This window comes from Heterodontus francisci, chromosome 36 (genome assembly GCF_036365525.1).
Source record: "Heterodontus francisci isolate sHetFra1 chromosome 36, sHetFra1.hap1, whole genome shotgun sequence".
Taxonomy (NCBI): Eukaryota; Metazoa; Chordata; class Chondrichthyes; order Heterodontiformes; family Heterodontidae; genus Heterodontus; species Heterodontus francisci.
The window spans coordinates 3,315,696-3,338,461 of NC_090406.1; the positions used below are offsets into that span (position 1 = coordinate 3,315,696).

Sequence of the window (22,766 nt, forward strand, 5' to 3'; positions counted from 1 at the left end):
GGTTACTAAACAAGAGCTCATGGTGTAAGGAGTGACATATTCGCATGGATAAAGGACTGGTTAGCTAACAGGAAGCAGAGAGTAGGGATAGATGGGTCTTTTTCAGGTTGGCAAGCTGTAACTTGGGGCGGCACAGTGGCGCAGTGGTTAGCACTGCAGCCTCACAGCTCCAGAGACCCGGGTTCGATTCTGGGTACTGCCTGTGTGGAGTTTGCAAGTTCTCCCTGTGTCTGCGTGGGTTTCCTCCGGGTGCTCCGGTTTCCTCCCACATGCCAAAGACTTGCAGGTTGATAGGTTAATTGGCCATTATAAATTGCCCCTAGTATAGGTAGGTGGTAGGGAAATATAGGGATAGGTGGGGATGTGATAGGAATATGGGATTAGTGTAGGATTAGTATAAATGGGTGGTTGATGGTCGGCACAGACTCGGTGGGCCGAAGGGCCTGTTTCAGTGCTGTATCTCTAAACTAATGGAGTGCCACAGGGATCAGTGCTGGGGCCTCAACTATTTACAATTTAGATCAATGATTTGGATAAAGGGACTGAATGTATGGATGCTAAATTTGCTGATGACACAAAGATAGGTAGGAAAGTAAGTTGTGAGGAGGACATAAGGACAGAGATAAAGTGTGTGGACAAAAATTTGGTAAATGGAGTATAATGTGGGAAAGTGTGAAGTTATCCACTTTGGCAGGAAGAATAGTGAAGCAGCATTTTATTTAAATGGAGAGACATTGCAGAACTCTGAGGTACAGAGAGATCTGGGTGTCCTGGTACATAAATCACAAAAGATTGGTATGCAGATACAGCAAGTAATTAGCAAGGCAAATGGAATGTTGTTGTTTATTGCAAGGGGAATTGAATATAAAAGTAGGGATGTTTTGCTACAGTTGGTGAGACCACATCTGGAGTACTGTGTACAGTTTTGGTCTCTTTATTTGAAAAAGGATATAAATGAGTTAGAGGCAGTGCAGAGAAGGTTCACTAGACTGATACTTGGGGTGGGTGGGTTATCTCATGAGGAAAGGTTGGACAGGTTGGGTCTGTATCCATTGTAGTTTAGAATGGCCTACTCCTGCTCCTAGTTCATATGCTCGTATGTTCTGTACACCAATGTCTAGATCATTAATTTATATCAGGAAGAGCAAGGGTCCCAACACTGACCTTTGTGGAACACTATTACAAACCTTCCTCCAGCCCGAAAAACATCCATTAATCACTGCACTCTGTTTCCTGTCCAAAGGTTTTTCAAGGTTTTCTATAGACATATAAATAGTAAAAGGGTGGTAAAAGGAGGAATGGGGCTGATTAGAGACCAGAAAGGGGATTTACACATGGAGGCAGAGGGCATAGCTGAGGTATTAAATGAATACTTTGTATCTGTCTTTACCAAGGAAAAAGATGCAACCTAAGCAATGTTGAAAGAGGAGGTAAGTCAAACACTAGAGGGGCTTAAAATTGTTAAAGGGGAAGTATTAGATAGGCTGTCTGTACTTAAAGTGGATAAAACACCAGGACCAGATGAGGTGCATTCAAGGATACTGAGGGAAGTGAGAGTGGAAATCACGGAGGCACTGGCCATAATTTTTCAGTCTTCCTTAGACTCCGGGGTAGTGCCAGAGGACTGGAGAATTGCAAATGTTACACTCTTGTTCAAAAAGGGGTGTAAAGATAAAGGGGCGGCACAGTGGTTAGCACCGCAGCCTCACAGCTCCAGGGACCCGGGTTCAATTCTGGGTACTGCCTGTGTGGAGTTTGCAAGTTCTCCCTGTGACCGCGTGGGTTTCCTCCGGGTGCTCCAGTTTCCTCCCACAGCCAAAGACTTGCAGGTTGATAGGTAAATTGGCCATTGTAAATTGCCCCTAGTGTAGGTAGGTGGTGGGGATGTGGTAGGGAATATGGGATTCATGTAGGATTAGTATAAATGGGTGGTTGTTGGTTGGCACAGACTCGGTGGGTCGAAGGGCCTGTTTCAGTGCTGTATCTCTAAATAAATAAATAATAAGCCAGGCAACTACAGGCTAGTCAATTTAACTTCGGTGGTGGGGAAACTTCTAGAAGCAATAATTCAGGACCAAATTAATAGTCACATAAAAAACGCGGGTTAATTAAGGAAAGTCAGCATGGATTTGTTAAGGGAAAATCATGTTTAAATAACTTGCTGGAGTTTTTTGAGGAGGTAACAGAGAGGGTTGATGAAGGCAATGCAGTTGATGTGGTGTACATGGACTTTCAAAAGGCATTTGATACAGTGTCACACAACAGACTTGTGAGCAAACTTGTAGCTCATGGAATAAAAGGGACAGTAGCAACATGGATACGGAATTGGCTGAGTGGCAGGAAACAAAGAGGAGTGGTTAATGGATGTTTTTCGGGCTGGAGGAAGGTTTGTAGTGGAGTTCCCCAGGGATCAGTGTTGGGAACTTGCTTTTCCTGATGTATATTAATGACCTAGACCTTGGTGTACAGGGCACAATTTCAAAGTTTGCAGATGATATGAAACTTGGAAGCATTGTGAACTGTGAGGAGGATAGTGTAGAACTTCAAAAGGACATAGACTAGTTGGTGGAATGGACAGACAGGTGGCAGATGGAAGTTCAATGCAGAGAAATGTGAAGTGATTCATTTTGATAGGAAGAGACAATTTAAAATAAAGGGTACAATTCTAAAGTGGGTGCAGGAGCAGAGGGACCTGGGTGTGTATGTGCATAAGTCATTGAACGTGGCAGGACAGGTTGAGAGAGTGGTTAATAAAACACGCAGTATCCTGGGCTTTATTAATAGGGACATAGAGTACAGGAGCAAGGATGTTTTGTTGAACTTGTATAAGACACTAGTTCAGCCTCAGCTGGAGTTTTGCGTCCAGTTCTGAGCACCGCACTTTAGGAAAGATGTGAGGGTATTGGAGAGAGAACAGAAAAGATTCACAAGAATGGTTCCAGGGATGAGGAATTTCAGTTATGAAGATAGATTGGAGAAGTTGGGACTGTTTTCCTTGGAGAAGAGAAGGCTGAGAGGTGATTTGATAGAGGTATTCAAAATCATGAGCGGTCTGGACACAGTAGATAGAGAGAAACTGTTCCCACTTGTGCAAGGATCGAGAACAAGAGGGCACAGATTTAAAGTATTTGGTGAGAGATGCAAAAGTGACATGAGGAAAATCTTTTTCACGCAGAGTGGCTGTGTCTGGAATGCGCTGCCTGAGCGTGTGCTGGAGGCAGGTTCAATTAAGCATTCAAAATGGGAATTAGACAGTTATGTGAAAAGGAAGAATGTGCAGGGTTACGGGGAGAAGGCAGGGCAATGGAACTGAGTGAATTACACTTTCGGAGAGCTGGTGCACACACGATGGGCCAAATGGCCTCTTTCTGCACTGTAGCAATTTTGTGATTCTGTCACTCAGCCAATTTCATATCCTTGTGCCTCCTATCCATTTTATTCCATGAGCTATAACTTTGCTCACAAGTCTGTTGTGTGGCACTGCGTCAAATGCCTTTTAGAAGTCCATGTACAGCACATCAACTACATTGCCCTCATCAACTCTCTCTGTTACCTCTTCAAAAAACTCCAAGAAGTTAGTTAAATATGATTTTCCCTTAACAAATCTGTGCTGGCTTTCCTTAATTAACCTGCATTTGTCCATGTGACTATTCATTTAGTCCCGAATTATTGTTTCCAGAAGTTTTCCCACCACCGACGTTAAATTGATTGGCCTGTAGTTGCCTGACTTATCTTTGCATCCTTTTTTGAACAAGCGTGTAACATTTGCAATTCTCCAGTCCTCTGGCACCACCCCCAGTCTAAGGAAGATTGGATGTATCTCAACCAGCCCTGATGCTTTATCAAGTTTAAGTATAGACAGCCTATCTAATACCTCCTCCTTATCAATTTTAAATCCTTCTAGTGTATTAATTACCTCCTCTTTCACTGTGGCCTGGGTTGTATCTTCTTCATTGGTAAAGACAGATGCTAAGTATTCATTTAATACCTCAGCTATTCCCCGTCCCTCCATGTGTAAATCCCCCTTTTTGTCCCTAATAGGCCCCATTCCTCCTTTTACCACAGTTTTACTACTTATATGCCAAGAGAAAATTTTGGGGTTCCCTTTTATGTTAGCTGCCAGTCTCTTTTCATACTCTCTCTTTGCTTCTCTTATTTGCCTTTTCACTTCCCCTCTGAACCTTCTATATTCAGCCTGGTTCTCCACTGTATTATCTACCAGACATCTGTCATAAGCACATTTTTCTTCTTCATCTCTAGCTCTTTTGTCATCCAGGGAACTCTGGATTTATTTGCCCTACCTTTCCCCTTCAAGGGAATATACCTTGAATTGGAACCCAAGGCACTTCCGGGCTCAAAAAGGACAATGGCCTGGATTTAAAAGGCAATCAATTCTCTCCTTTCTCTTGTTGAGTGTTTGGGCCTCTACTAGGCCCAAGTGTCATGAGAGTGAGTGGAGGAATTCTTGGGGTAGCTCAGGATTGTACCTGCACCACCCTACTGGGTTTATTTCATGGAACAACAACAACAACTAGTCAAATGACCCAAGGCTCTTCACAGGAGCAAAATTTGACACCGAGCCATATAAAAAGATATATTAATTTGATTAATATTAATATTAGGGACAGGTGACCAAAAGCTTGGTCAGAGAGACAGGTTTTAAGGAGTGACTTAAAGGAGGAAAGTGAAGTCGAGAGGCTGAGAGGTTTAGGGAGGGAATTCCAGACTTTAGGGCCCAGGCAGCTGAAGGCACAGCCACCAATGGTGGAGCAATGGGAACTGGAATGGGATTCAGACAGTTCCTCCCATCTCTGCCCCAGAATCTAGGGACCTCAGCGTGAGGTTCTTGGATGAGATGCAGGAGAGCCCAGGAAACTACCCACATGTTTCAGCACTGTCAGAATTTTTTTTAATTCATCCATGGGATGTGAGCATTGCTGGCTAGGACAGCATTTATTGCCCTTGAGAAGGTGGTGGTGAGCTGCCTTCTTGAACTGCTGCAGTCCATGTGGGGTAGGTACACCCACAGTGCTGTTAGGAAGGGAGTTCCAGGATTGTGACCCAGCGACAGTGAAGGAACGGTGATATAGTTCCAAGTCAGGATGGTGTGTGACTTGGAGGGGAACTTGCAGGTGGTGGTGTTCCCATGTATCTGCTGCCCTTGTCCTTCAAGTTGGTAGAGGCACAGGTTTGGAAGGCAAAATAAAAGGGCAGGAAATCTGAGGCCTCAGAACCCTGATGATATGTGAAGGTGCTGTGACATATACAACAATTGAACCTCATTATTCTTGACTTCATAGCTTAGAAGGTTAAATTATGACAACACGGTGCATAAACATAGTTTATATTCCCTTGAGTTTAGAAGATTAAGGGGTGTTCTCAGCAATAAGGTGTTTAAGATGATTAAAAGAGTTGCTAGGGTAGATAGGGAGAATCTATTTCCTCAGGTGGGGGTGTCCAGGACAAAGGGGCAGAACTGTAAAATTAGAGCCAGGCCATTTGGAGTGATGTCAGGAAGCACTTCTTCACACAAAGGATAGTGAAAATCTGGAATTCTCTCCCCCAAAAAGTGGTTGAGGCTGGGGGTCAATTGAAAATGTCAAGACTGAGGTCGATAGGTTTTTAATAAAAGCAAAATACTGTGGATGCTGAAAATCTGAAATAAATACAGAAAGTGCGGGAAATACTCAGCAGGTCTGGCAGCATCTGTGGAGAGAGAAACAGAGTTAATGTTTCAGCTCAGTGACCTTTCATCAGAACAAAAGTTAGAAATGTAATAGGTTTTAAGCAAGTGAAAGGGGGAGGGGAAAGGAAGAAGAACAAAAGGGAAGTTGTGTGATAGGGCAGAGGGCCGGAGGGATTATGTCACAGAGCAAAAGGCAAAGGGAGTGCTAATAGTTGTCATAAAAGACAAAACATTAGTACAGTGTTAACAGCAGAATAATGAATAGCTCTGTCCAAAAGAAAAACATGAAAAACAGGTTTAAGACAAGCACATGGTTAAAAAAATAAAATTTTAAAAAAATGTAAAAGTTAAAATGGCAGTCATGCTCTGAAATCATCGAACTCAATGTTGCATCCAGAGGCTGTGGAGTGCCTAATCAGAAGATGAGGTGCTGTTTCTCAAGCTTATGTTGAGCTTCATCGGAACACTGTAGCAGGCCAAGGACAGAAATGTGGGCGTGAGAGCAGGGTGGTGAATTAAAATGACACGCAACAGAAGCTTGGGGTCATGCTTGCAGACCGAGCAGAGGTGTTCCGTAAAGCCGTCACCCAGTCTGCCTTTGGTCTCCCCAGTGTACAGCAGACCACATTGTGAACAGTGAATACAGTATACTACATTGAAAGAAGTACAAGTAAATCACTGCTTCACCTGAAAGAAGTGTTTGGGCCTTGGATAGTGAAGAGAGAGGAGATAAAAGGGCAGGTATTACACCTCCTGTGATTGCATGGGAAGGGGATGAAGTGTTGGGGCTGATGGAGGAGTGGACCAGGGTGTCGCAGAGGGAATGATCCTTTTGGAATGCTGACAGTGGAGGGGAGGGAAAGATGTGTTTGGTGGTGGCATCATGCTGAATGTGGCGGAAGTGGCGGAGTATGATCCTTTGGATCTGGAGGCTGATGGGGTGGAAAGTGAAGACAAGGGGAACCCTGTCACAGTTCTGGGAGGGAGGGGAAGGGATGAGGGTAGAGGTGTGGGAAATGGGTCGGACACAACCGAAGGCCCTGTCAATCACAGCATGGGTTGTGGGGGGGTGGAATCCTCGGTTGAGGAAAAAGGAAGACCTATCAGAGGCGCTGTTGTGGAAGGTTGCATCATCAGAGCAGATACGTTGGAGACGGAGAAACTGGGAAAATGGAATGGAGTCCTTACAGGAAGCAGGGTGTGAGGAAGTGTAGTCGAGGTTTTTGTTGGGTAAGGGGTATCAAACAATATGGAGCAAAGATGGGTAAATGGATATGAGGTACAGATCAGTCATAAACTGATAGAACGGTGGAGTAGGCTTGAGGCGCTGAATCACCTCCTCCTGTTCCTGTATTCCTGGCTATATAATCAGGAACCGAGGAACAGAAGGATATACAAATGGAACATTGCTAAAACTGGAAGTAGCTTCGCTCCACAAATTTAAAAAAATTAAAATAGTAACTTTTTTAACACTAACAGTAAAGCACTTGGACTTAAAGGGAATGAGAAATGTCTTATAATAGAACAAATATTTGATAAAATGGCAAAACTAGTTCCCTGGTACAGGGAATAAATTACATTATCTAATCTGGGGCACGATGACTGGACAGCCCAAGCGAGCACCGCCCAGTCTGGGACTGAGCCTCATAGGGAGGAAAGCTCTGCCTTGCAGGTCCACTGATATTAATGGTGGAGCTACAATTCAGCTTGCTGGCCCTGTATCAGGGAGGGGAAGTGCACCCTGAGTTCCTGCTCTAGTCACTCCTGATGGTCAGATGGTTGGTTTATGGATGGAGGGTGAGGGCAGGTTCTGTGATTCTGTTTCCCCCATGATTGAACACTGGGTGCGGTACTGCAGGGTGCCCTGACATTGTCATCCTGCCACTGTATGTTCTGCACTGCTACAATGATCACCCTGTGGTCGTACTGACCTCTGAGAAAGCCATGGCATCACAGTCAAAATTACATACTTCCTGGTCTTTGTGACCTCATTGATTGTAACAACTTGTCACCTTGTGATGTCACCCTGACATTTGGGAGTATCAGCCCCAGCAAAGTGCAGATATATCGAGAGGGAGCTGACTGGAGAAGGTTTACATGTCTTATCCTGACAGAACTTTCCCAAGCAGCTAGTGATCCCACAAAAAGACTCCCTGTTCCAGAGCTCGGGCTGTTTTTATCAAAGAGAGCGAAAGGCGGAAATGCCTTGAAGCAAGGGGCACCCATCCAAACCTGGCCCCTATGCAGCTCCAAGCCCAGGCAACTCAGTCCTCTTTGAGATTGTAAATCTCGCTCATTTGAAGCCGAAGGTTTGGAAAGGGCTGCTCTTAGCATTGTTGGTGCAGAAATCGTAACTCAGAACACTGAGATCTTAGAGTCAGCAACTCCAGGTATGTGGGAATTAGTGGGAACAAGAAGTTAAGCTTTATTTGTGTAGCCGAGACTCCACTGAACATGCTAACCAGCCCAGCACTCAGTCTCAAAGCACCAAATTATTATTCTTCACCCTCTCCCTGCAATAAATGTTTCATCTTTCCGTGACATCATAAAATGGCGTCCGAGGCAGTTCCCAGCCGATCTTTTTCTGGACTCAGGATTTGTTCCTTGCTGAATGAACTAAAATTGACACAGTGGCCCATGCACCCCATTCGTTTTAAGCTTGCTGCACCTCCAGATTTTCCCTGCCGCCTCTAGGCCTCTCCATTCCAGGAGCGGTGTTTCCAAGTGAGTGAATTCTTGGCTTCACATTCCCTCACTGTCCGTTGGCATCCTGGGCACAATTCAGCTATCTCCCGAGCTGTATCCTATCTCTCCACTGGTCTCTGGCACTGGGAAAAGTCTCTGCCCAGGTTCTATAACCTGAATTCCATTTGTGCCATTCCCAGGCTGCTGCTCTGGATCCAAGCCTCTTACTTCCACCAGGCTTTACTTTATCTCTGTTCTTCTCTTATGCTTCTCTCCTGTCACCTTTCCTTGTGATCTTTCGGTCACTCTCTCCAAATCTCTCCGTCTTTAGCTCGGCTTGTTTGCTTTACACATCTGTGGAACGCTTCAGGGCAATTTTCTGTCTTAAACAAATCCCTCCATGGTCTCACCCCCTCCCTATCTCTATAAATCCTCCAGACCTACAACCCTCTGAGATCTGTGTACTCCTCCAATTCTGGCCTCATGCGCATTCCCAATTATAATCATTCCACCATTGGTTGTTCATTCAGCTGACTGGGCCCTAAGCTCTGGAATTCCCTCCCTAAACCTCCCCCCACCTTTCCAGCTTTAAGATGCTCCTTAAAAACCTACTCTTTGACCAAGCTTTTGGTCACCTGTCCTTATATCCTCTTATGTGGTTTGGTTTCAATCCTTGCTCCTGTGAAGCGCCTTGGGGACGTTTTACTATGTTAAAGATGCTATATAAATGCAAGTTGTTGTTGTGTACTGATGTTGATCGTCACAGACCCATCAAAACAACAGCAAGGGTCACATGGGCTGCCCATCCCTGGGCTCCTCACTCACTCTCCAGAGTCTCATGCAGAGCTCAGTGGAGACCAAGCTCTCAGTCTCAACAACCTATAAAATGGCCATATTAACACTGACTAGTTCCAGCTTTACACAAGTCTAATTATTCTGTGTACTTCTCTTCGCTGTGGATATGAAAGCTTCACAAAGGAAGATGGAAAAAGATCAACGTGTAGAAATAGGTCACGAGAAAATAGATGAGAAAAGGCATGAAGATAAGGAACGTGAGAAAGAAAGAGAAAAAGTGAAAGATAATGTTAAAGAGAGAGACAGAGACAGGGAAAGACGCAGAAGTAAACATAAAGAGAGCAAGAAAGCAGAAAGGAGAGAGAGCAGGGAGAAAGAAGATAATATTCAGAGGCGAGCGACAGGAGGCGATACTCGAATAGATCAAAAGGAAGATGAAGCAAAAAGGAAAGACCATCAAGGTATTAATCACAAAAATTACCTGAAATGTGAATCATTCTCCCCTTTAACTGTTTCTGTGCTGTAATACATGCTGGAATCTAATCGAGGGTTCGGGAGGTTTATATACAGAACATATATTTCCCCAAGGTTCAGTGATAAGACGACTGCTTTTTTGATATATATACAAATGACTTGGATATTGGAATCCAGAGTAAAATTTCAAAATTTTCTGATGATACCAAACTTGGAAGTGTGGTAAACAGTGAGAATGGTACCAATTGACTGCAACAGGACAGAGATAGGCTAGCAGAATGGGCAGACAAGTGGCAGATGAAATTCAATACACAGAAATATGCAGGGATGCATTTTGCCAGAAGGGATAGGGAGGGGCAATATAGACTTAATGGAACAGTTCTGAAGAGTATACAGGAACAGAGGGACCCGGGGGTGCAAGTGCATAGATCTTTGAAGGTGGCAGGATATATTGAGAGTGTGGTTAATAAAGCATATGGGATCTTGGCTTCATAAATAGAGGCATTGAGTACAAAAGCAGGGAAATTATGCTGAACCTTTATAAAGCTCTGGTTAGGCCCCAACTGGAGTATTGCGTCCAGTTCTGGTCACCACAGCTTAGGATCTTTGTGAGGGTCTTTGAGAGGCTGCAGAGGAGATTTACCAGAATGGTTCCAGGGATGGGGGATTTTAGTTACAAGGTTAGGTTGGAGAAACTGTGATTATTCTCCTTGGAGCAAAGGAGATTGAGAGGAGATTTGACAGAGATGTACAAGATTATGACAGGTTTAGATAAGGTAGACAAAGAAAAGCTGTTCCTATTAGCTGATGGTATGAGGGTTAGGGGACACATTGAAGGTTTTGGGCAAGTGATGTAGTGGGCACATGAGAAAGAACTTTCTTATACAGTCAGTGGTAATGACCTGGAACTCACTGCCTATCAGTGTGGTGGAAGCAGAGATGATGAATGATTTCAAAAGGAAATTGGATGGGCACTTGAGAGAAATAAACCTGCAGGGCTACGGGGATAGAACGGGGGGGGGGGGGGGGGGGGTGGGGGGGGAAATAGGATTGACTGGATCACCCCACATAGAGCTGGCATGGACAATGGGCCGAATGGCCTCATTCTGTGCCACAATGACTCTATGACTCTAATGATACCCAGGAGAGAGTTACAGGCTGGAATCAAAGAGAAGGGTTCGGTGGGGTTTACACATATAGAACAGCTGATACTCGGGAATGAGTTAGAGAATGGAATCTAATCGACATATTGTCAAGTCAGGATGGTGTGCGGCTTGGAGGGGAACTTGTAGGTGGTGGTGTTCCCATGCGTTTGCTGCCCTTGTTCACATCGGTGGCAGAAGTCACAGGTTTGGAAGGTGCTGTCAAAGGAGCCTTGGTGAGTTGCTGCAGTGCACCTTGTAGACGGTACACACTGCTGTCACTGTGCGTCGGTGGTGGAGGGAGTGAATGTTTAAGGTGGTGGATGTGGTGCTGATCAAGTGGCTGCTTTGTCCTGGGTGGTGTTGAACTTCTTGAGTGTTGTTGGAGCTGCACCCATCCAGGCAAGTAGAGAGTTTTTCATCACTGTAGATGGTGGTGTAGCTTTGGGGCATCAGGAGGTGAGTTACTCATTGCAGAAATCCCAGCCTCTGACTTGTTCCAGTAGTCATAGTATTTATGTGGCTGCTCCAGTTCTGTTTCTGGCCAATGATGACACCCCCAGGATGTTGCTAGTGGGTGTTTCAATGATAGTGATCAATGTCAAGGGGAAGTGGGTAGATTCTCTATTGGAGATGGTTCTTGCCTGGCACTTGTGTGGTGTGAACTATCAATCGATAATTATTACAACTGTTTTTTTATGAGTTGGTCCATTGATTTGTTCACAGATCCATCCTAAATAAAATGAAAACCATTAAAGGTACAGATTGGGGAAAGTGGAAATTTGGGATGTTCTCTTCTGGGTGATGAGATTTCACAGGATTATAAACAACAGGAAACTTGGTAACAGATGAAAAAACAGAGAAACTGAGGGAAGGGTGAAAAGCTACAGATCACAGCAGGAATATCACTGTATTCCCTGTCATATTCCAGGAGTATCACTGTATCCCTGGTCATATTCCAGGAGTATCACTGTATTCCCGGACATATCAAGGAGATCAAACTGAGGTTTTCAAAATGATGAAAGGGACTGATAAACTTAATCCAGGCAAACTGCTCACACTGACATAAAGGAGGAAAGACTTGCATTTATATAGTGCCTTTCATGACCTCAGGATGTTCCAAAGCATTTCATAGCCAATGGAGTACTTTTGAAGCGCAGTCATTGTTGTAATGTAGGAAACACGGCAGCCAATTTGCGCACAGCAAGCTCCCAGAGACAGCAATGTGATAATGACCAAATAATCTGTTTAAATGAAGTTGGTTGAGGGATAAATATTGGTCCAGGAAACTGGGTAGAAGTCCCCTAATCTTCTTTGAAATAGTGCATTGGAATCATTTACATACACCAAGAACAGGGCTTCAGTTTAACGTATCTTCCAAAAGACCCCTTGGTACTGCACTGGGAGTGAAAGCCTGGAGTCTCTGAAGTGGGACTTGAACCCACAAACTTCTGACTCAGAGGTGAGAGAGTTACCCACTGAACCATGGCTGACACAGGGGCAGAATGTAAAAAGCTGAAAATTCACAAACATAAAAGAGCACTGGATAAATATCCATGTAAATGGCTTCAACTGACAATCAGACAGAATAGACTGAGGGGTATAGAGGTAATGGGATACAGACCAATCAAAAAGGATTGGCTTGCTGTGCTGAATGCCATTTTCCTGACTCTAAAAATTCCCGTGTTCTTACAATAGAATATTTCAGAATAGAAACAGGCCATTTGACCCATCAGGCTCATGCAGGCGTGTTTCTCCATGAGCACCTAGTCTAATCCCATTCTCCCCCTCACTTCCCACATCTTTTAATATCCCCCTCACTCCCCATTCCCTTTAATATCCTAACCAGTTTAATCCCACTCTCCCCCTCACTCTCCACATCCTATAATATCCCACCCAGTCTAATCCCACTCTCCTCACTCACTATCCCCTTTAATATCCCACCCAGTCTAATCCCACTCTCCTCACTCCCCATTCCCTTTAATATCCCACCCAGTCTAATCCCACTCTCCTTACTCCCCATTCTCTTTAATATCCCACCCAGACTAATCCCACTCTCCATTCCCTTTAATATCCCACCCAGTCCAATCCCACTCTCCTCACTCCCCATTCCCTTTAATATCCCACCCAGTCTAATCCCACTCTCCTCACTCCCCATTCCCTTTAATATCCCACCCAGTCTAATCCCACTCTCCTTACTCCCCATTCCCTTTAATATCCCACCCAGACTAATCCCACTCCCCATTCCCTTTAATATCTCACCCAGTCTAATCCCACTCTCCCCCTCATTTCCCATCCCCTGCTCAGTTCTTGTGAGAAGCTTCTCATCACTGATAACATCATAACTTTAGTGTTCTGTTAGAAACTTTGCAGCATTACAGCCATATGTCAAGCATTTGCTGTCAGGCAACAAAAAACGAAACAATTGTTATCCTCATAAGTTCAGGCCTTGTAATCTCTGAATACCATTTAACTTGTGGAAAGAATCTGGCTCTCTGCTGTTCTGTAAGACCTGGGAAAAATTCATATCACATTTTCTAATTAAATGGTTTCTGTTGTGTTCTCAGGTCATATGATGGATCACGGCAGTACTGTTGTCATCGTTCAGACGCCATTGAGCTATCATGAGGACAACCTGATCATGAAGGAGGACAAACCAGGGAAAACCATCAAATGTGCCTCTGTACATAATACAAGAGGAGCAACAGCAGACATGGGGTCAAAGGGGAGGTCGCGAGATGACAAACATGCCAGTGGTCAGCCTCAGCCCAAGGGTGAAAGAGACAATAAGGGAGGCGGGGAGAAGATTCTAGAACGGTGGGAGAAAGTTTCTCTCCCTGGCACGTACCCAGAATCACGACACGGAGTTCCTGAGAACCACAGACCTATGTCAGTGGAGAGGGAAAGTTGGGATCCTTCATCACGGCGCCCAAAGTACAGTTACAGGGCCAACATGGACAAGGGAGAAGAGGAGGTCAATAAACATCAGCGTGAGAAGCACCACAGTCCTTCCCCAGAGTCGCTCACAGAGCCCTGTAGAATTGCCCACATCATTCATTCAAATATCAATAACTCTGACCCAAAGGTAATCCAGGGTAAGCATCGCAGCTCAGATAAACCACCAAGGCCTGAATCCAAAGACTCAAGCAGGAGGCGGGGAGAAAGCAGACAGAGTCCCAATGTCCATCTTTATATGTCTGAGTTAGTGCCTCACCCCTTCGAATACAAGAACCAGGCTCTAAATCCACTCGTGGACAGTCGGCCTCCAACTGAATACGGCAAAAGGAAGTCCAGAAGGACGTCAAAAGAGGAAAATGTAAATGGCATGAACACCCAGGGGGTCCAGACTACTGATGAAGAGGCTTTGAATGTCCAGGATGACAAAATAGGCAAACTAATGAAGACCAGGTCCGAGTCTCCTAGAGATACAGCAACAGACATGGGGTCAAAGGGAAGGTCACAAGATGACAAATATTCCAGTGGTCAGATCCAGCCAAGGGTTGAAAGAGACAGCAAGGGAGGAGGGGAGAAGGTTCTGGAACGGTCAGAGTCGAGACACGGAGTCTCTGAAAACTACAGAACTCTCTTGGTGGAAGGTGAAAGTTGGGGGATCCCTACATCAGCCCTTCATCACGGCGCCCAAAGTACAGCTACAGAGCCAACATGGACAAAGGAGAAGAGATCAGATATGATCCTAATAAATATTGTCAAAGCACACCTGCAGAACCCAACCTGCGAGTTTCACAGAAGATGGAATACACTGTGATATCCAACATCAAAACCCCTGAGATCAAGAGGAAACATATAAAGCACAAGAGTTTGTCCAAGGAACACATGACAACTGAACCAGATGTGAAGGAGATGAGCAACATTCAACCAGTGGCAATTATGCAGAGCCCAGATATTGAACTTGGTGTGTCCAAGTCATACTCCAAGATTGATGCTGCAGTAGAGCAGATTCCGAATGGGTTTGCAGACATCTCTTTGTCACCTGACTATCCCATAAGAAAAACACAAAAAAGTCCAAGGGATAAAAGCACTACAGCTATCAATGCTCTTGAGACTTGGAACAACCCGGAATCTCTGAGTGCTGTGGTGAATGAAACAGATGGATATGGTCAAAGTGGTTTCACAGTGGGAGGAATAAAGTGTTTGGAAGGATGGGGGAAAGGGCTGGTTTATGAAACCCAGTTTGATGCAAAACAGGGAGACAGGTGTTCTGAGACTAAAGATGGGTTATCATCTCCTGAGAAAACCTATCAAGGACAGAGGCCGCCCAATACAAGGAGGCCCAGGTACAGCTATGGTACAAATATTGAAAAAGAGGACGAGAGCACAAGTCTGTTGAAAAAAAGCATAGCTTACCTTTCTCAGGTGCCTGCTGAATCACTGCTCAAAATTACCAATAAATCAGAATATATGGCGTCCTCCACATCAACCAGCCCTGAGATGAACAGGAAACTGATCAAATATACCAGCTCACTGGAGGAACAGCCACCTACTCTTTCCAACTTCATTAACAAAGCCAAGCAACTTGAAATTGCAACTACAATGCAGCCAGTCTCAGCCTATGGGTCATCATCGACAATGCCATGTCGACTGAATTCAGCCAGTTCAATCAAAGACAATCAACAGGCCAATGGTCTAGACTATGGTGGTAGCGGCTTTATATACAAAACTTTTGTCCCAAGAAGTCAGCCGGAATTAAGTTCCACTAACTCTCACAACAGACCAAATGGAGAATGGCAGAGAAGCTTTTACAGCAAGCCTTACCTCCATGACCTCCCGGATGGCGACACTGATCGAGAACGCAAGGAAACTACTTCAGGAGATGTCAAACTGATGGCTTCACAGTCATCTACATCGCTTCGTCAGAGAATGGTGTCTTCACTGGGAATGACATTAACCGACGGGACTTTGTCTGTTGATATCCCAAGACCAATAGTGTCCGCATCCCGGAAGAACCTGCTTGGAACAACATCTTACAATGCTGAGATAGTCTCGAACAAGGTACGCTCCAATCCTGGTCACTTCAAACACCAATACCAGGAATGTCAAAAGAGGTCACTGCAGACCCGAAAACGCTACCAAGAGGAAGTAAAGGCAGCCCTAATGATCCAGGCTGCCTGGAAAGGCTACCAGACCCGAGCACAGATCCGGAAACAGGCAAAGGCTGCAGTTATAATCCAAGCAGCCTATCGTGGCTACCAGATCAGAAAATTTCTAACAGAGGGTATCAGTGAGAATGAAATGGATGAACTAAACGACATACAAAATGAGGACTGGCAAAACTCTGAATGTCCAGATATCTTTCTAGAAGAAATTTCGCAGAGTGACTACAGTGAGAGTGATGCAGATTCAACAGAGGATTGGCTGGAGTCACCAGTCAGCATTATAATGGGCAGCCCAGGGAGTTATGGAACTGACAGCTTAGTTCATGAGGACAGCCCTATCGATGTTGGTTGCCCAAACCCTTTGCTGCAGTATGAAAATGTTTACCAGTCACAGAGTTGCAACTGGGGAGGGATTTAGAGTAGAGGGGACCCTCTCTTAGTGCTTTATTCCTTTCTAAAGATAGCAATGCAAGTTTAAACTTAAAACAGCATTTGGAATAGAACAAACAACTTAAATAAAAGGTGTCGTCAGAGTTTGTTTTTCATTGGGGTACCAAGTAAAGATGTGACACTCACAGTGCTGAACACTGCCAAGGCTGGGCAGAGTAGGAGGGAAGGTGAGGCAAATGAGGGCGAATAGCTAGGTGACGCCAAGCTTTGAGTTTTAAAACAAAAAAACCAAAAACAAAATCTGCTGGACATTGGGATAAAAACAGGAAATGGAGAAAACACTCAGAAGGTCTGGCAAGTTCTGTGGAGAAAAGAAAAAGGTTAGGTTAACATGTCAGAGACCTGATAAATCAACTCAACCCCTCCCAATCGCTGTAATCTCCTCCAGCTCTACAACCCTCTGAGATCTCTGCGCTCCTCCAATTCTGCATCTTGCACATCCGTGATTTAAATGTCCCACCATTGGCGGCCATGCCTTCAGCTGCCTCAGCTCTAAGCTCTGGAATTCCCTCCCGAAACCTCTTGGCTCTCTAACTCTGTTTCATCCTTTAAGATGCTTCTTAAAAAGCAAATCAAGAACGAAGCTTTATTTCTAGAGGGATAGAATTGAAAAGTAGCGAGGTTATACTAAACCTGTATTGAGCCTTGGTTAGACCACATGTAGAGCACTGAGTGTAGTTCTGGTCGCCATATTATAGAAAGGATATAGAGGCATGAGCGAGGGGGCAGAGAAGGTTTACAAGGATGATACCAGAAATGCATAGGTATACATATCAGGAAAGGATTGACGTGCTGGGTCTCTTTTCTCTTGAAAAAAGGCAGCTGAATAGTGACCGAATAGATGTCTGTAAAATTATGAAAGGTTTTGATAGAGTGGATACAGAGATGATGTTCTGAACATATGAATTAGGAGCAGGAGTAGGCCATTCAGCCCTCGAGCCTGCTCCGCCATTCAATAAGATCATGGCTAATCTGATTGTAACCTCAACTCCACATTCCCGCCTACCCCAATAACCTTTCACCCTCTTGCTTATCAAGAATCTATCTACCTCTGCCTTAAAAATATTTAAAGACTCTGCTTTCCAAAGACTCATGATCCTCTGAGAGAAAACATTTCTCTCATCTCTGTCTTAAATGGGGCACCCCGTTATTTTTAAATAGTGACCCCTAGTTCTAGATTCTCCCACAAGAGGAAACATCCTTTCCACATCCACCCTGTCAAGACCCCTCAGGATTTTATATGTTTCAATCAAGTCGCCTCTTACTCTTCTAAATTTCAGCAGATACAAGCCTACCCTGTCCAATCTTTTCCTCATAAAACAACCCACCCATTCCAGGTATTAGTCTAGTAAATCTTCACTGTATTGCTTCCAATGTATCTACATCCTTCCTCAAATAATGAGACCAGTAGTGTACACAGTACTCTAGATGTGGTCTCACCAATGCCCTGTATAGCTGAAGCCTAACCTCCTTACTTTTGTATTAAATTCCCCTCGCAATAAACAATAACATTCTATTAGCTTTCCTAATTACTTGCTGAACCTGCATACTAACCTTTTGTGATTCATGCACTGGGACACTCAGATCCTTCTGCAACTCAGAGCTCCGCAATCTCTCAGCAGATAATATACTTCTGTTTTATTCTTCCTGCCAGAATGGACAAATTCACATTTTCCCACTTGGGGGGGAAGAACATAACGAGAAGTGATCAATATAAGATAGTCACCAAGAAATCAGGGAATTCAGAAAAAACTTTTGCTCAGAGTGGTGAGAACGTGGAACTCCCTACCACAGGGAGTGGTTGAGGTGAAGAGTATAGATATATTTAAGAGAAAGCTGAATAAACACATAAGGGAGAAAGGAATAGAGGGTTATGATAGATTTTGATGAGGTAACATGGAGGAGGCTCTAGTGCAACATAAATGGTCGCATGAACAGGTTGGGTCGAATGTTTCTATATCCTGTATAATCCTATGTAAAAAACCTGCCTTTTGGGTCACTTGTCCTAAAAACTTCTTACGTTGTCAAACTTTGTTTGATAATCGCTCCTGTGAAGAGCCTTGGATGTTCCACTACATAAAAGGAGTTATATGGGGTCAGAGTGATGGAGAAAGTATGTAAGTCTGAATCAGGGTTAATGTGCATGTATGTGAATGCACAGAGTATGGTTAATAAGATTGGTGAGGTACAGGTACAGATTGCCATGCGGAAATATGTTGTGGCTATAACAGAGACCAGGTTCAAAGAAGGGCAGACTGGGTTTTAAATATTCCTGGATACAAGATGTTCAGAAAAGATAGGAAAGGGAATGAAGGGGGAAGGGTGGCAGTATTGATTAAGGAGAGCATTGCAGTGCTGGAGAAAAAAGATGTCCCAGAGGGGTCGAGGATAGAATCAATTTGGCTAGAGCTAAGGAACAAAAAAGGTGCAGTTACATTGCTCGGTGTTGTCTATAGGCCACCAGTTAGTGGAGGGACATGGAGGAACAAATTTGCAAGGAGATTACAGAGAAGTGCAAAAATGATAGGGTAGTTATAATGGGCGGACTTTAATTATCCAAGCATAGACTGAGATAATAGTAGTGTAAAGGGCAGTGAGGGGCAAGAGTTCCTAGAGCGTGTTCAGGAGGAATTTTCTGCAACAGTATGTTGCTAGTCCAATGAGAAAGGAGGCACTGCTAGACCTGGTTCTTGGGAATGAGGTGGGCCAAGTGGATCAAATATCAGTAGGAGAGCATTTAGGGGAAAGTGATCATTGTATCATAAAGTTTAGGCTGACTATGGAAAAGGACAAAAGAGCAATGCAGGGTAAGAAGAATTAACTGGGGGAAGGCCAACTTCAATGGGGTAAGAATGGAGCTGGGGCGAATAAATTGGAGTCAAAAGCTAGCAGGAAAACCGGTAGATGAACAATGGGCTACCTTCAAAGAAGAGATAGTTCAGGCACAGTCAAGGTATATTTCCTCAAAGAGGAAAAGTAGGGTAAACAAATCCAGAGCTCCCTGGATGACAAAAGAAGTAGAGATAAGATAAAGAAGAAAAAGTGTGCTTATGACAGATGCCAGGTAGAAAATACTATTTGAGAACCAGACTGAATATAGAAGGTCTAGAGGGGAAGTGAAAAGGCAAAGAAGAGAAACAAAGAGAGTGCATGAAAAGAGACTGGCAGCGAGCATTAAAGGAATACCAAGATTTCTATAGGCATATAAATAGTAAAAGGGTGGTAAAAGGAGGAGTGGAGCCAATTAGCTGAATGACAGGAAACAAAGAGTAGTGGTTAATGGATGTTTTTCGGGCTGTAGGAAGGTTTGTAGTGGAGTTCCCCAGGGATCAGTGTTGGGACCCTTGCTTTCCTGATATATATTAATGACCTAGACCTCGGTGTACAGGGCACAGTTTCAAAGTTTGCAGATGATATGAAACTTGGAAGCATTGTGAATTGTGAGGAGGACAGTGTAGAACTTCAAAAGGACATAGACTAGTTAGTGGAATGGACAGACAGATGGCAGATGACGTTCAATGCGGAGAAATGTGAAGTGATTCATTTTGGTAGGAAGAACATGGAGAGACAATATAGAATCAAGGGTACAAGTGGGTGCAGGAGCAGAGGGACCTGGGTGTATATGTGCATAAATCATCGAAGGTGGCAGGACAGTTGAGAGAGCGGTTAATAAAACATGTTTATTAATAGGGTCATAGAGTACAGGAGCAAGGAGGTTATGTTGAACTTGTATAAAACACTAGTTCGGCCTCAGCTGGAGTTTTGCGTCCAGTTCTGGGCACCGCACTTTAGAAAAGACTTGAGGGCATTTCAGAGAGAACAGAAAAGATTCACGAGAATGGTTCCAGGGATGAGGAATTTCAGTTATGAAGATAGATTGGAGATTTTGGGACTGTTTTCCTTGGGGAAGGGAAGGCTGAGAGGTGATTTGATCGAGGTATTCAAAATCATGAGGGGTCTGGACACAGTAGATAGAGAGAAACTGTTCTCACTGGTGAAAGGATCAAGAACGAGAGGGCACAGATTTAAAGGGTTTCAAAGAAGAGTCACTGACCCCGAAACGTTAACTCTGCTTCTCTTTCCACAGATGCTGCAGACCTGCTGAGTGAATCCAGCATTTCTTGTTTTTATCACAGATTTAAAATATTTGGTAAGAGAAGCAGAAGTGAGATGAGGAAAAACCTGTTCAGGCGGAATGGAACTGAGGGAATTGTCTCTTTCAGAGACTCTGGATGGCGGGGGAATAAAAGTGGCGCAAAACAGGAAAAATCAGGGAAAGGGGGCGATGCCGGCCGCCGCTGGAGGGCGCGGGGAACGGGGCCGGGACTAGGCCGCAGGGCCGGGCAGAGGGGCCGGGACTAGGGCCGCAGGTCGGGCGGAGAGGCCGCGGGGTCTTTCGGTTGTTGTAGCCGCGCATTCGCGGGCGGATCTGGAACAGAACAGAGCTGAGGTGAGTGAGAGCCGCGCCCGGCTGTGCTGCCCCCACAGCGGAATATACAGGACGCTCAGGCCGCGGGGAGAAGACTCGCTCTCAACGCCAGGAGAAGCGCTTCTCTCTCTTCCCCCCCCCCCCCTCTCTCCCCCCCCCCCCCCTCTCTCCCCCCCCCCCCCTCTCTCTCCCCCCCCCCCCCTCTCTCTCCCCCCCCCCCCCTCTCTCTCCCCCCCCCCCCCTCTCTCTCTCCCCCCCCCCCCTCTCTCCCCCCCCCCCCCTCTCTCTCTCCCCCCCCCCTCTCTCTCTCCCCACCCCCCCTCTCTCTCCCCCCCCCCCCTCTCTCTCCCCCCCCCCCTCTCTCTCCCCCCCCCCCTCTCTCTCATCTCCCCCCCCCTCTCTCTCTCCCCCCCTCTCTCCCCCCCCCCCCTCTCTCTCTTCCCCCCCCCCCTCTCTCTCTCCCCCCCCCCCCTCCTCTCTTCTCCCCCCCCCCCCTCTCTCTCTCCCCCCCCCCTCTCTCTCATCCCCCCCCCCCCCTCTTCTCCCCCCCCCACTCTCTCTCCCCCCCCCTCTCTCTCCCCACCCCCCTCTCTCTTCCCCCCCCCACCTCTCTCTCTCCACCCCCCCCACCTCTCTCTCCCCCCCCCCCACCTCTCTCCATCCCCCCCCCCCACCTCTCTCTCCCCCCCCCCCCACCTCTCTCTCCCCCCCCCCCCACCTCTCTCTCCCCCCCCCCCACCTCTCTCTCCGCGCCCCCCCCCCCACCTCGCTCTCGCCCCCCCCCCACCTCGCTCTCCGCCCCCCCCCACCTCTCTCTCCCCCCCCCCCACCTCTCTCTCTCCCCCCCCCCCCACCTCTCTCTCTTCCCCCCCCCCACCTCTCTCTCTTCCCCCCCCCCACCTCTCTCTCTTCCCCCCTCTCTCTCTCCCCCCCTCTCTCTCCCCCCCCTCTCTCTCTCCCCCCCCCTCTCTCTCTCCCCCCCCTCTCTCTCTCCCCCCCCCCTCTCTCTCTCCCCCCCCCCCACCTCTCTCTCTCTCTCCCCCCCCACCTCTCTCTCTTCCCCCCCCACCTCTCTCTCTTCCCCCCCCCACTCTCTCTCTCCCCCCCCCCTCTCTCTCTTCCCCCCCCCACCTCTCTCTCTTCCCCCCCCCACCTCTCTCTCTTCCCCCCCCCCACCTCTCTCTCTCTTCCCCCCCCACCTCTCTCTCTTCCCCCCCCCACCTCTCTCTCTTCCCCACCTCCTCCTCCCCCCCACCTCTCTCTCTTCCCCCCCCCCACCTCTCTCTCTCCCCCCCCCACCTCTCTCTTCCCCCCCCCACCTCTCTCTCTCCCCCCCCACCTCTCTCTCTCCCCCCCCCACCTCTCTCTCTCCCCCCCCCACCTCTCTCTCTTCCCCCCCCCACCTCTCTCTCTTCCCCCCCCCACCTCTCTCTCTCTCCCCCCCCCACCTCTCTCTCTCTCCCCCCCCACCTCTCTCTCTCTCCCCCCCCACCTCTCTCTCTCTCCCCCCCCCACCTCTCTCTCTCCCCCCCCCACCTCTCTCTCTCCCCCCCCCACCTCTCTCTCTCTCCCCCCCCACCTCTCTCTCTCTCCCCCCCCCACCTCTCTCTCTCCCCCCCCCCACCTCTCCTCTCTCTCCCCCCCCACCTCTCTCTCTCCCCCCCCCACCTCTCTCTCTCTCCCCCCCCCCACCTCTCTCGCTCCCCCCCCCACCTCTCTCTCTCTCCCCCCCCCCACCTCTCTCTCTCTCCCCCCCCCACCTCTCTCTCTCTCCCCTCCCCCACCTCTCTCTCTCTCCCCCCCCCACCTCTCTCTCTCCCCCCCCCACCTCTCTCTCTCTCCCCCCCCCACCTCTCTCTCTCCCCCCCCCACCTCTCTCTCTTCCCCCCCCCCACCTCTCTCTCTCCCCCCCCCCACCTCTCTCTCTCCCCCCCCACCTCTCTCTCTCCCCCCCCCACCTCTCTCTCTCCCCCCCCCCACCTCTCTCTCTA

The 22,766-nt window shown here is 46.8% G+C and overlaps 1 protein-coding gene across 1 annotated transcript in view; it reads left to right on the forward strand.

Annotated features, from left to right (window-relative positions):
* The first annotated feature begins 19,257 nt into the window (after positions 1 to 19,257).
* Positions 19,258 to 22,766, forward strand: part of cpamd8 (C3 and PZP like alpha-2-macroglobulin domain containing 8) — a 102,833-nt gene continuing 99,324 nt past the window's right edge. The window contains exon 1 of the mRNA XM_068015767.1: positions 19,258 to 19,299. Within this exon, the coding sequence (XP_067871868.1) occupies positions 19,258 to 19,299 (42 nt within the window). The remainder of the gene's footprint in view (positions 19,300 to 22,766) is intronic.